Source organism: Chaetodon trifascialis, chromosome 18 (genome assembly GCF_039877785.1).
Source record: "Chaetodon trifascialis isolate fChaTrf1 chromosome 18, fChaTrf1.hap1, whole genome shotgun sequence".
Taxonomy (NCBI): Eukaryota; Metazoa; Chordata; class Actinopteri; order Chaetodontiformes; family Chaetodontidae; genus Chaetodon; species Chaetodon trifascialis.
Genome location: NC_092073.1, coordinates 14,938,051 through 14,951,357, shown reverse-complemented (window position 1 = coordinate 14,951,357; position 13,307 = coordinate 14,938,051). Strand labels below are relative to the sequence as shown.

At 44.5% G+C, this 13,307-nt stretch overlaps 2 protein-coding genes across 3 annotated transcripts in view; both read right to left on the bottom strand.

Moving 5' to 3' along the window:
* The window catches only part of flt1 (fms related receptor tyrosine kinase 1), a 33,580-nt gene extending 31,042 nt beyond the window's left edge, over window positions 1-2,538 (bottom strand). Inside the window, exon 1 of one of the 2 annotated variants that reach the window (XM_070985702.1) lies at window positions 2,258-2,538. In XM_070985702.1, the coding sequence (XP_070841803.1) occupies window positions 2,258-2,315 (58 nt within the window). In that variant the 5' untranslated portion in view covers window positions 2,316-2,538. The remainder of the gene's footprint in view (window positions 1-2,257) is intronic. The other variant, XM_070985703.1, reaches the window with a different exon arrangement.
* Window positions 2,539-6,188: 3,650 nt separating this feature from the next.
* On the bottom strand, window positions 6,189-13,290 carry LOC139346563 (suppressor of tumorigenicity 14 protein). The gene is made up of 19 exons (XM_070985700.1): window positions 13,210-13,290; window positions 12,435-12,621; window positions 12,174-12,298; window positions 10,976-11,043; window positions 10,680-10,873; window positions 10,266-10,361; window positions 9,829-10,048; window positions 9,598-9,740; window positions 9,323-9,420; window positions 9,056-9,165; window positions 8,755-8,888; window positions 8,511-8,615; window positions 8,280-8,390; window positions 8,082-8,195; window positions 7,871-7,990; window positions 7,567-7,750; window positions 7,223-7,494; window positions 6,904-7,040; window positions 6,189-6,356 (listed from the first exon to the last, which is right to left on the bottom strand). Exons 1-19 carry the CDS (start codon window positions 13,288-13,290, stop codon window positions 6,189-6,191), a joined length of 2,667 nt encoding a protein of 888 aa, XP_070841801.1.
* Between the last annotated feature and the right edge of the window lie 17 nt (window positions 13,291-13,307).

Genomic DNA, 13,307 nt, shown 5'->3' with positions numbered 1-13,307 from the left:
GCAGTTAATTCACTTGTATGGCAGCGAGTGAGTTTATCACTAAAGCCCATTATTACCATTCATTGTCAGCATCATTGTTCCCAGTGGATGCCCCATTGAGCAGATCCAGCATTACTCACACTGCTAGCACTTCCTATACTATTTCCTTGGATTTCACTGTGTGTGCGTGGGCAAGAAACACACACACACACACACACACACACACACACACACACACACACACACACACACACACACACACACACACACACACACACACACACACACACACACACACACACACACACACACACGCACACACACACACGCACACGCACACACACGGAACAGAGTAAGGGAAGACGGACGGGAAGTTAGGGATCTCCTCAAGGCCTTCTGGGGCCTTTTCAACAAGCTGTGAAATGTCTAAAAGCACCATTTCCAATTAATTCAGCTCAGTTTTCCTGCTACTTCACCCAAGTTACACCGAAAGTTCAGAAAAAGTAAAAACACCCGTCTGGTGGGAATGGCAGGTTCCACTCACTGATCATTACCTGGAATCATCTCATCTACTGACAGGAATTTTGAAAGAAACATTTAACAATACAAAAAAATATTTTAGGTGTTGGTGCTCAAGGGGGAAAATATCATCATTCATATAAAAGAGATATTTAGAATTGAATAAATGTGCACCTCAAGACCTTTGTATAATGAAATCCGTATCGTTGCATCTAAACTCAAGAGCCTGAAGGTGATGGGAATCATTTCTACACACCCTCAATTTTCTGCAGCTCAGTGTTATCAGACAAGTGAGGCAAGAACTAAGAATGAGAACACATCACTACATTTACTTTATGGATCAAATCACATGTTTTCTGAACAGATGTTATTGTCATCTTTGTTAAACTCATTGTGGTAAATTTTATTTTTTAACAATGGCAGCAGTGACATTGGGATGTGTGAAGATGAGGATGAATGTACTGTATGCATGTTGTACATTAACACTCTCTTGACATCCAGTTATCATGATAATATATTCATTGCACTTATTTTGGATTGTGTTAAAAATTATTTTTGGATTAATAGATTTTTTTTTGCATTTACCTGAAATTTATATCGACCTTACAAATTAATGTTCAGTAAAATCTTGCAAATGTACTGTAATTGCCAATTTGGCCAATCAGCAGGAGATAATTCGTGTCATTTATTTATTTATTTATTTATTTATTTATTTATTTATTTATTTAACGCATTTAAAACGAATACCCTATCAAAACACAAAAGATTAGCATTTCATTCAAAATATACGTACAAAATGCGTGTTAGCGATACATATTAAAGAGCTGATTAATAGTTAAGGGACAGACTGGTTTAAGGGATAAAGATCATCTGTATTTACAAAGTAAAAATAACAGGCTGTACATATGAAGTACTTAACTTGATGTTAATTGCGCATTATTTCATTTTGGAGGGAATACACAATATCAGTTTTTTTCTTTGCGCAACAAATGACTTAAGTTACCAAAAACACCAGAGAGATCTGCGGAGCGCATGAAAGCAACCTGCCGACTGCTGGTGCTACAAGCATTGATTAACGCCGGTTCCTGCTCACTGGTTATTTTTCTTCAGCGTGTCATGACCCCTCGTTAATTTTCTTTATATCAGAACTTTCATTTGACAAACTCATCAGTCTCAGGAAACAACGCCCTGCGTGTGTCCATTCAACCGGGGCCAGTGCGCACAAGAAGCCCGGCCACAGAGGTCCGCATAATCCAAACAAATGTCCCGCAGGACAGCGCTTATCTCCCTCACTGCACACGGTGCTAATGGAGGTTTAGAAGTTGAACACCCTCAGAGCACACGACCTCACAGACGACTTAATTGGCCAAAAAATGAGCAGCCGCAGCACCGTGCGCCACAATGAAGAGGCACGTTTGTGCATCTGTTGTGTTCTTCCACAGAAAACACTGAATGTTTTGCCTTGGTGATGGACACAACTTTACTCTTAAAGTGGGTCAAGATGCCTAACGGTCCTATTGGAAATGTTTGTGGGAAATATTACCCATAAGAAAAGTCGTGCGTAAAATGCAATTTTCCACAGGTTACAACTTGCGGTTTCCTTTTCAGTTAACTATCTTTCAAACTAAACCAACGAAGCAAAATATTTTCCTGAACAGTGACTAATTAAATAGGTAACCAAGTTATTCAATGTGTAACACCAACTCCGCGTTTACAGCAAGTGCTCTGTGCACCTTACACAAGTAAACCTGTTACTCACCTCTTGCAAGAACACCGTACAATCCACATAACAGGCAGATGAGGATAAAGTTCATCATCTCTGGTGACTCCGAAGCAACAAGCGGGTGTCAAATATGAAACATGAAACAAATTTTATTCCTGCTCTTGATTTTTTCCCTCCAGACTGAACACAGCGCAGCGCACTTGTTTGTGGCGCTCAGCGCTGAAGGTCAGTGAATAGAGATGGTTGGTTTCCTGAGGATAGCTGCGGGAGATCACGCAACAGGACACCCCGCTTGAACTCCAGTGGAACTTTTTCCCATCGTTTTGGATAGCGGCGCGGATTTATACAGTTCCCACAGTGCAGCCACCGGATAGCGGACTTCCGTGACGTCCATTGACACACCCAAGGCGCGTAACAGCAGTCGCCCTTCAGTCCTCCCCAGTGGTCAAGTCATCGACCGATGAGGTGTTAATAAAAGCGCACTACAGAATCCAAAATAGCCCTTTCAACATACTTAAAAACATGAATTTCCATATAAATGGTGCTTTCCTATTATAACCAATAATTTGCAACTTATCTCATTTCAGAACGGGCTAGAATTACGCATCACTATCAGAGGATGCGCGCATGGCAGCTCTGTGCTTAAATCCTGTGTACTCTGGATTGGTACACGGGATGATCAGCACGTAGGCACCAGAGGGAGCGGGTGGTGTCCTGATCAACAACTTGACAGACGCGTTTCTCGAATTGCAGACTGAACTGAAAAAAAAATAAACGAGTGTGCTGCTTGCAAGAGCATGTTACACATTCCACAGCTGGAAACGTACTGATGTCACCACTTAAAGACAGGCCACCTCAGTTTATCCGTGACTATATAACATCATCATATGATATAATATACTGCATATAAGTAAGGCAGTCAGACTCACAACCACTGTACTGTACAGGTGCCTCGACTGTACTATTTTCAGTCAAATGCACTGATTTCAACTGAAGCAGTAGAGATTTCTCATCTCAAAGTAAACAGTTTTGTTGAGAAACACATGCCTGACCTGCTGCGTGGAGAATGGTGTCTTTAATATAAAGGCATATAATCTGATATCATTCAGCAAAAATGTTAAATGAGATTGGTGGGTTCTCTCCTGACAGTCTCATCTGTTCCTTACACCATCATCAACAGCATCATAGTTTCAAGATGAGTCTGAGCTCATGCTTTTCGTGAAGTACAAAGGAGGCACCATAAAGATAAATTAAATCATAGGAAAAACTGAAATGCAAAATATATTATCACCTCCTATTGAGGGATTATTCACTTCTCTATGGTTACACAATACACTTAACGGGCTATGACTCAGATAATCTCATGATATACAAATGCACATACATACACATACAGTACAATAACACATACTGCAAGGCATGAACACATATACAGTACATGGACCAATGAGGATGAGAGCAATGATTACATACTTGTGGGGAGAGAACTCTTTCCACATTCAATGAAACGGCTGATGCAATTTTTATTTTATCTCTGTAGTGAACTGCACTTACAGGAAAGAGAGGCTTGTTCTGTCAAAACTGAAGAGCACAGCAGATGTTGACAGAGCAGTAGTAATGGGTCTCTTTGTGTTTGTTTTGACACGATTTTCATTTGGATTTATGCTGCTATTTGCTGCTAAATGTTTTGCTGCAAGAAGACACAGTTCACCACATTTTACAAAAACTGTGGCCCTCTTGTGGCAAGTACATCTGCTTTAAGTAAGATAGCGAAGAGTAAAAATATGGAGAACATGGACATAAGATGATGATAACACATAGGAGTCATTCAAAGTAGAAAAAAAAAAAAAGTAGGTTAAATCTTAGAGTGTTTGTGCGGGAAGCGGTATTTGCAATAACCTGATTTTCACCCCAATTTCTTATAGCTTCCCTCATAAATTGCATCTTTTTAAAATACAAACATTAAATAATGAGTGCTAATATGTCTCCTCTAATACAGAGGAAGAAAATTTGGATCCCAACATTTCTAGGAGGTGCTTACCTACATATTATCGCTCTTACCAGTACGTATAGATCCACAGTTCAGTTTGCATTTGTGCAGACAGCAAAATCTAAAAGCTGAAAAGTGTTTTTATGTTACAATACCTTGCATCATAATTGAAGCAAGGTACAAATGTTGTAATTTGTATACGGTATTCCAGCCAGATTCTACGGATCGTATAACATTTATATCTAGCAACATAAAACCAAGTTAAATTAAAGCAACTACAAGGAACTTTCATTGTTGATTTTGGCGACCCCTGTGGATGAAAGTGGTAGTGTTTCCCAGACTGAAGACTACATTCCCCATGAGCACCACTGCCTTGTGTCAAAAAGATCTTGATCTGGCTGGTGTGTGCTTTTGCCTTGGAAGCGAGTAAAAGTATGATGCAATTTATCTTTGGGACTATTTTTCTCTTTCAAACAGCTGTTTTCAGGACACACAGTGATGACACGAGGTGTCATGTGGACGATGTGGACATTGTGGAGGATTACAAGTACCTGGGGGTACATATTGACAATAAACTGGACTGGGCAAAGAACACTGCTGCTCTCTACAGGAAGGGCCAGAGTCATCTCTATTTTCTGAGGCGACTGAGGTCCTTCAACATCTGCCGGACTATGCTCAGGATTTTCTATGAGTCTGTGGTTGCAAGTGCTATTCTCTATGCTGTTGCGTGCAGACTCAACAAACTGATCCACAAGGCCTGTGACGTTGTGGGGATGGAGTGTGATTCTCTGACGGTGATGTCAGAGAGGAGGATGCTGACTAAGCGACGGACTATCTTGGACATCGTCTCACACCCACTTCATGATGTGCAGGTCGGGCATAAGAGTTGTTTCAGTGAGAGACTCATCCCACCAAAATGCAAGACTGAACGCCACAGGAAATCATTCCTTAAACAGAAACAATTTCCCCGGGGATCAATAAAGTATATCTGATTCTGATCTGATTCTACTTGTAGCTATGTAACTGGAATATGATGATGGTGAAACAAAGTTAACTTTGTTTTAGCACTGCTCATACACCTAGTTTACATGCAAGCCGACAACTAACGGATTACTGACAGTTGCTTGGTAATAGTAATTGAATAACTGTAATAAAGCTAAAGTTAACAACATTCCCGAGTAATGTTATGTCTTCATAATAATAAGCCAGCAGCCAACAGCAGCTATACCTACGTAGCAAGGCCAACATAAAATGTTCTGTTATAAGGCAGCTGTACCGCAGTAATGTACTTCCATGGGCTGTACATTTCAGAAATAAAATAGATATTTTACACACCTAAGAGTAAAAAGGACAATTCAGGATGAGTTTCAAATCCCACAACTATCTCCATCTGTTGAACGACTGAGTTTTACCCCCCGTGCTCAATCACTGTCCCTTTTAGCTTAATCATGTTCTTCGGTCAGTTCTTTGTCTTTTTGCTGATCCTGCCCCAGTAAAAATAAAATCTCCCACTTCCTTTTCACAAGTCAACTTACCACTTTGTATAGGAAAATGTAAACAGGCTCCTTTGGTCTGCATGCCATAAATAATTTGGTCTGATTTTGTGGGGACTCACACCCACAGATAGACATTAAGAATAGCTATGTAGAAAAAGCCATCATCATGCTGATGGTCTTGTTTGTAAGTCAAATCGAGGCATCGGTATAAAACTGAGATAAAAATTCCTTGCAGCTGCTTTTATAAACATGCTATGTGCTTTGTTTTGTTGTGCATGTCAACACAGCCACTGTGGATGTTTGGAGATTGGACGTGGTGGGTTTGGAGCAGAGATGATGCCCCTGCTAGCTCGTTGCCATGGACACACTCCCAAAAACCGACTGAATGTGTTGTCATGCAATCATGACAACAGTCTGAAAATGGACTCCAGGTCTGAAACCTTGGTCCTGCGTGTCAAGTCTGTCATTCTGTTCATGTCAGTCACACCTGTCCTTTCGTCTGCTGATGGATCCACTCAGTGAACTTGACCACCTGTGTGTAGACACCTGGACGGTTCAGCCTCGCGCAGCCCTCACCCCAGCTCACGATCCCCGCCAGGAACCAACGTCTACCTCGTTCCAGGCACACCAACGGACCTCCTGAGTCACCCTGAGCGATACACATTTAGACAAAAAGAAAACCACACAGAGAGAAGATAAACCACTGAGCAGCCTACTGAAGCAGCTTTGAGCCTGTGAATGTTAGTTAGCTAACTGCTAACCGGCTAGCCATTATACTAGCTGAGTGAGGGCAATCTGTTGCTAACACAACTAGCTAATTTGACAGCTAACCAATGTATATATTAGTGAATCCAGCGTCCCGACAGTAATTCAGTTTTACAGAACATTTGGTCTAACTCTTGTGCATGGTATCTCATCTTTTTCTTTTTTGTAATTACTGTCAATTAACTTGTTGCCCAATATTGTTTTCAGTTTCACAACTACTGATGGCCAACTGCAGTCTTCAACTTCTTTTGGAAGTGGGTTTATCTAACTGCATAGTGTGCATCTTGTAAGGGCAGAATAAGTAGAGAACTGCAGTGGTTATGATCAAATCAAAATCAAAAATTCTTGGGAAGGGTGTTAATAATATCCAGTATCTTTCTATAAATGTCATACTTCCACAAAGACACAACACCACCGATGCACACACTCACCTGACAAGCATCCACCCCTCCCTGCAGGTTGCCAGCGCACATCATCCTGGGAGTGACAGCGTCGTCATACAGCTTGTTGCAAGTGTACCTGTTAATGATCTTCACTGAGGCCTCTTGTAAGCGAGAGGCCAGTTCACCTATAATCAAACCAAACACATTCTGGGGTATTACGTCCATGCCTTGATGTCTGTTTGTAATGCTTGGATATAAGTTAATTTCAAAATATCAAGAAAACGTGGAAACAGAGAGGAAAATCTAACAAGGTACTCTTTGTCAACTAGCTCTTTAGTTTCACTAGATGCTCTTTAACAGCTCTTACCGTCCTCCATGATGACCCCCCAGCCTGTGACATAGCAGCTGGTCCCTGTCGTGAAGGTGTGTGAGGGCGCAGGGATGCACACAGGCTGCACCAAGTCGTTGAAGAAGACAGGAGCACTGAGCTCGAGAAGGGCAATGTCGTAGTCAGAGGTGAACTGGTCGTACTGTGGGTGGAGGAGGATCCGGCGGATCGGTCTCGTGGTCGCGCCGTTGTTCCCTGTAGTCATCACACGCATTCCCATGTAGGCCCGCCACGCACGAGCATCCGAGTATCTGCAGACAGAACATGCATGAACACACACTAATTGTAACTATCATAATGAGGCTTTTAGGCGTCTTTCTTACTTAATGGCGTCTGAGTCCTGGAAGCAGTGAGCTGCAGAGATGAGCCAGCGGCTGGAGACCAGCGTGGCTCCACAGACGTGGCCGTAACGATCCATCTGGAGGCTGACCTGCCATGGCCACGACCCCGCCGCAGCGTCCGAGCCACCCACTATCTTAGTGCGCTTCCTGGGCCTGGTGCCACAGCCTGGATGGAGAGACAGAGGAAGAAGCAAAATCACAATATGTGAACTCTCTTGGAAAGTCTGAGGACTTTTTAATCAAAACTACAGGAGTCTAAGGCTGAGTAATGTGAGTGACTACTTACCACAGCGCAGTTCATCAGAGCCGTCAAAGCAGTCTTTGACCCCGTCACACTCGGGATTAACTTTGCTTACACACTTTCCATTGGCACATTTGTAAGAGGATGAGGAGCAGCCTTTAAGGTCTAAAGAGAATCAAAGACATAATTAGGTACCTAAAATAAAGAGACAAATAAGTCAGTGTAACCTGTGATATCTGACATCATGAACACTCACACGCTCTGGTACAGTTGAGTTCATCACTGCGGTCTTTGCAGTCAATCACACCGTCACACACTGAAGACTTTGGCAAGCAGACCTTGTTGGGACACACGTGGTAACATTTACCTCCTGAGAACAAACACATAAGCTTTAATTATCAACACACACACACACAACCATCTGCGTGTGTTACAATGATAACAGTCTACTCACCACAGCTGCCCTCTTCACTGCTGTCTGCACAGCTGCTCTGGCTCACACACTGGCTGCTTTGAGGCCTACACTGGCCGTTCCCACACAACACTTCACCTGGCTTGCAGGTTGCTGAAGAAACAAACCAAAACAGATCTGATTGTAGCACTAAGGTCTTTGAAAATGAATGTTAAGAATAAAATGCTGCATTAGCAAAGTGCCAAAAATCGTGTCTTCAGGCAACAAGCTTACAGCATCGAGCCTCGTCCCGTCCATCTGAGCAGTCTTTCACTCCATCACACACCTTCCTCAGAGGGATACAGCGTCCATCTCCACAGCGGAACTGGCGGGGACAGGCTGGAGATAGACAGGAAGCAGGTACTCGCTGGACTTACAGTACTTTCTTTAATATATATGTGGATGTGAGACCCCAAGTAGATCTGACATATTGTATCAAACAGCTAGCAGTGGAGGGAAAACGTCAGATTTTACTTACTGCCCTCTGGAGAGAAGGCTCGGTAGAGCAGGTAGAAGCCCTTGTGAGTGAGAGATTCATCCGAATGGAAGTGGAGGGAGAGAGGAGAGGAGTAGACTCGCTTTTTGCTGCTGTCTGACACTGGATTACACAGCCTTGACACACAGGCGCATAAAAGGAAGGAATTTTACTTTCAGCTCACACATGCAGTCACAAAAAAAACACAGAACGTCTCAAACGTTTGAAAAAATGTAGCTGATGTGGATGAAATGCTAACCCTGACCTTTGCTAAGGGGCAACACAGTTCAGCTGCACAACTCACTTGACCCCTCCGATGTCCAGCCAGTCTTTCTCACAGCCGTCTGATGACGAGGAATCCTGAATGTCCATCGTCACGATCGTCATGGAGATCAGGTATCCAGGCAACGGCGCCTGATAAAGTAACCGGAGACGACAAAAGAAAGAGTTCACGGGCAGGAATGCAGACGGGCCAAATAACAAAGGGATGATTCACTCTTTCATTCTTTTACTTTGCACTTCACGGTTTCTTCCGCTCACAAGCATGTATACGTACAGTCATGTGACTCACCCGGAGTGTCCATGTGCAGTCTATGTTAGGAGGGTAATAAGAAGGGTAGTAGGGTGAGGAAATAGAGCCGTTCCAGGAGGAAATTGACCCTCCACAACCTGCAGGGGGAGATGGTGACACAGATGAGTGCACAGAATACACAATCACACCAAGGCAACTAACAATGGAAGTAAATGACTCCAGCACAAGGGCCGTGACTTCAACATATCACACAAGATTGGTAGAACTTCGAAAGAACTGTGTATGCTTTTATCTGTTTGTGAGAGCACTCAAACCTGCTTTTGGGATGGCTTGGAAATAAGCTTTGAAGATTGCTCCATCCCTCTGTCGGCTGAAGGAGAAGGTGACCAACATCACGTTCCCAGAGGACATCAGCTTCATGACAGGGGACAATCCCGAAACAGGCAGCCCACACCACCTGAGACAGGCAAATGCATCCGGGATATGTATAAAAAAACACAGTGGAGCATACGATCAATGAGGAGAAGGCCATAACGTGCCTTTACCTCGCTATTATCTTGTTCTGTAATGGAAGCAAGAAGTCGTAGGCTGAGAGCTTGTGGGCGGTGCAGCTTCCGGGCGTGGCACCGTGCAGGGTGAGGATGACCAGTCGAACCACATGGCCCGACGGCACACGGAGACGCCACTGGTAGTACGGCTTCTTGGGACTCACGAGGCTCAGGGTGCGGTTGTTGCCATATTTGGCATAGAGGTCAAAGGACATTGCTAGACAGAGGGAGTGATGGAAATCATCATCATGAATGATATCAAGTGTACTTCAATGAAAAGTACGTTCACTACAGCTCCAATCCAGACAGAGATCACCAATCAAGCCTTTAATGGACGTTGGGTTAAACTGGTCAGCCTGTCTCAATCACACTTTGTCCTAATTTTCAACTCACCGTCAGAAACCAGATCTTAAGGTTTTGTGATATAAAGTCACCTTGGAAGCCAAGCTGCCACTTCCCGCTGTGGATGTTGTTTGGATTCTTACTCTTGTCTGACTTTTCGTCTGATTCAAAGTCGTCAGGGTCCAAACCTACAAACACACACAGCAGATGTCAAAATCCTTAGTCCACTACAGCAATGCACGTAAATATAAAACCACATTAATAAAATAATAATAAATCAAAAGGGTCATCTGTTAATTAATCGTTTCTATATCATGTTTCTATTTGAAATGTAATGATGTGTTAAGCACCTGTTTATTAGCAGTTTTTAAATTGTAAGAGTGATGGTGTAGAGTGATGTATAACAGGCCAAAAGTTTTAGACAGAAAACACTGCATATGTACATATGTGTGTAATTAATGTGGTTCATGTGCTGTAAGTGTGCAGACAGCAGTGAGAGCCTCTACCCAGCAGGTGGAGCATGTTGTCGTCTTGCTCCATGTAATAGCTCTGCTCGTTGCGGCTGTCCCGCAGCACCTTATTGCTGCCGGGCAGCCTGCGCTGCAGCCTCTCTGGGCTGGACCTCCGGATCGCTGTTACAACGTTGTCCGGGGCGGAGAATTTACTCCAGTAGAAGACGTTGAGCCCTTCTGCTCCTTCACTGTCACACAGAGGGTTTACAGTGTTGCAGGTGACATACAGCTGAGTGTGTTGTTGATGCACGTTTCATTTCATCAGCAGGCTTTGTGTCAGAGCAGCATACCTGAAGGCAGTAATTCCTGAGTACAGGTGGTAAGAGCTCCACGGCGAGGACTCGTAGAGCTCTGAGAACTGATTTTAAGAAAAAGACAAAAGAAGAGGGTTGACAACATACTCCATACACTACAGTACTGTATGTGTGACATCACAGCGGTGCAAGTGAGGTCACATTTCCAGTGTAAGCAACACAGGAACACACCTGGTTCAACATGCAGCCCAAGTTCAACAAAAGGATTGTTCTTGTGTGTGTGTACGTTGACTTGGAGCAGCACAGAGCTCCATTGTGTCTCCACCCGCCGACCGTGTAGAGGTAGGACCCTGGGTGGTATGGGCTCCTGGCCTTCAGTTCACCTGTTCCTTAATGAACAGATGGCTGCTCAGATACTATGACCACTTAACAAGCCTGCTAACTCACCCTCACAGCCGATTAAAGGAGCATTACACAATGTCACTGCAGCTTTTTGTGGATTTGCAGCTATCAATTCGCCATTTCTCCACTGCTCAGCAAGAATGTGCAGCCGTGCACGTGACCTTTTGCACCAAAGCCCAAATTCGCCCTCTCATATCTCTGCCCCATCCTTCTGTCATCCCAGCCTGCCCCAGTGCCCTGTCTCTCCCTCTCAACCCCAGCATCAAACCGCCGTTCTCCTCCTCTCTGTAGCGTACGGCGCACAGAGCGGCTGATTGTGTGAAAGCTACACAGACAATGTTTTTATTGAAGGCCTGCTCTTCCTCTCACTCTTGCTGCCTGGGCCTAGCTGGGCTCACAAATGCCGGGCTTGTCCTCAGCCCTGAAAGGGCCCTGTCCCAGGGGGTCTCGGGAACTCGCACACACACTGTGCCCAGCTCCTGTTTCAGCTTTACATTTAACACCACCAGAGAGAGAGAGAGACAGAGAGAGGGACAGAAAAGAAAGTGGCGTGCTGAAAAAAAAAAAAACAGAAAGAGCGAGAGAGGAGCGCAAAGCCAATAAAACGAAAAGCAAACAAATAAGAATGCAAAGACAATAGAGGACAATAAGAAGAAAGAGGACAGCAGTGCTTTGAAAGCGCAGCATAAAAGAGACTAATAGCCTGCTGTAGTGAACCGTGTCAAAGATAAAGCAGCAAAATCAGCTTCAGCCCAGTGCGTGAAGGTCGAACAGTGTGTCGAGTGTCATTCAGAGGGGAGGCAGTGACGGACAAGTCCATCTTTCCACTTACATAATGCTTCAAAGCCTGAGCCTGCAGGCGAAACTGAGGGGAGGTGGAGTCGGTCAGTTCTGAGGAGAAGCTCAGGTTTGGGAACTCCACGCTGCCACCGAGGAAGAACACTGAGGAGGGCGGAGCTGGAGAGGAGGAGGAGGTAGAGATTTGAGACAGGTGCACTTGTGTGATGGCAGGTGTAAGTCAAAATAAACACATTTTAAAGGGCACGTGAGGACTACAAAAAGTCTTAAACACCAAAACAAAGTCTGCACTCACATGTTAAGAAGTGGAGGGTCAGTGCAATCGCAGCAGTGAAGGGAAAGAAAGGCAGGAGACCTAACATCCATCTCCTCCAGGAGCCACAGGCTGGAACTCGGCCCTCATCCACCTTCTGCTCTGCCTGATCCTCGGGCTTCGTGGGGGGGCTCAGTGACTGGGTGGGCTCCTTCAACTCCACCTCTCCCTTCCAGAGACAAGGACATGACTCAAATATCACACCAGCTTTTTATGTCTCTGCTCAAGTTGCTTCTGATTGCTTGGGTTGTGTCTTTATGTGACCACAGCAGAGGGGCAATAAAAAAACTGCAGTCTATCTGCCGGAATCAATGAGACATAGATTTTATGGCTGAGCAGACGCTGATTTAGGGAGAGTAACGGTGAGCGTCTTTGAGCTGAATGAATCTCCTTAAACATTTAAGGGGTTGGCAGGATTCCCCGGGGGAGCAGACAAAGCGTGGCTGGAGGAGTCTGCTTTCCCACGGCCTGGCTCCGCGGTGTCAGCACTCAATCAAGTGGCTCACGCCGACACGGACATTCATGAGAAAGAGACCCACATAGCCTGCCCCTAGATACGGATTTTTCAATTAAACTGAACCGTGGCTGAGTCAGTTTGATTGGTTCTAATTATTATGCATCCCCCTGTTGCAGAAAAGTTCCCAAAAGGTTGAATAAACAGACTAATCTCGAAATGCAAATACATTTGTTGCAGCAAGTAAACTCCCAGTTGGCATCGTCTTTTACGCGCAATGAAAAGCGCAGAGCGGCGGCTTACCTGTGCAGCGGAGCAGACTGGGTGTCCACGCCCGGAGACGCAGAACACTTCGCAAGTTTTGCTTTTGGGGAGAGTCCTCATGGCACTGTCCCGTTCAG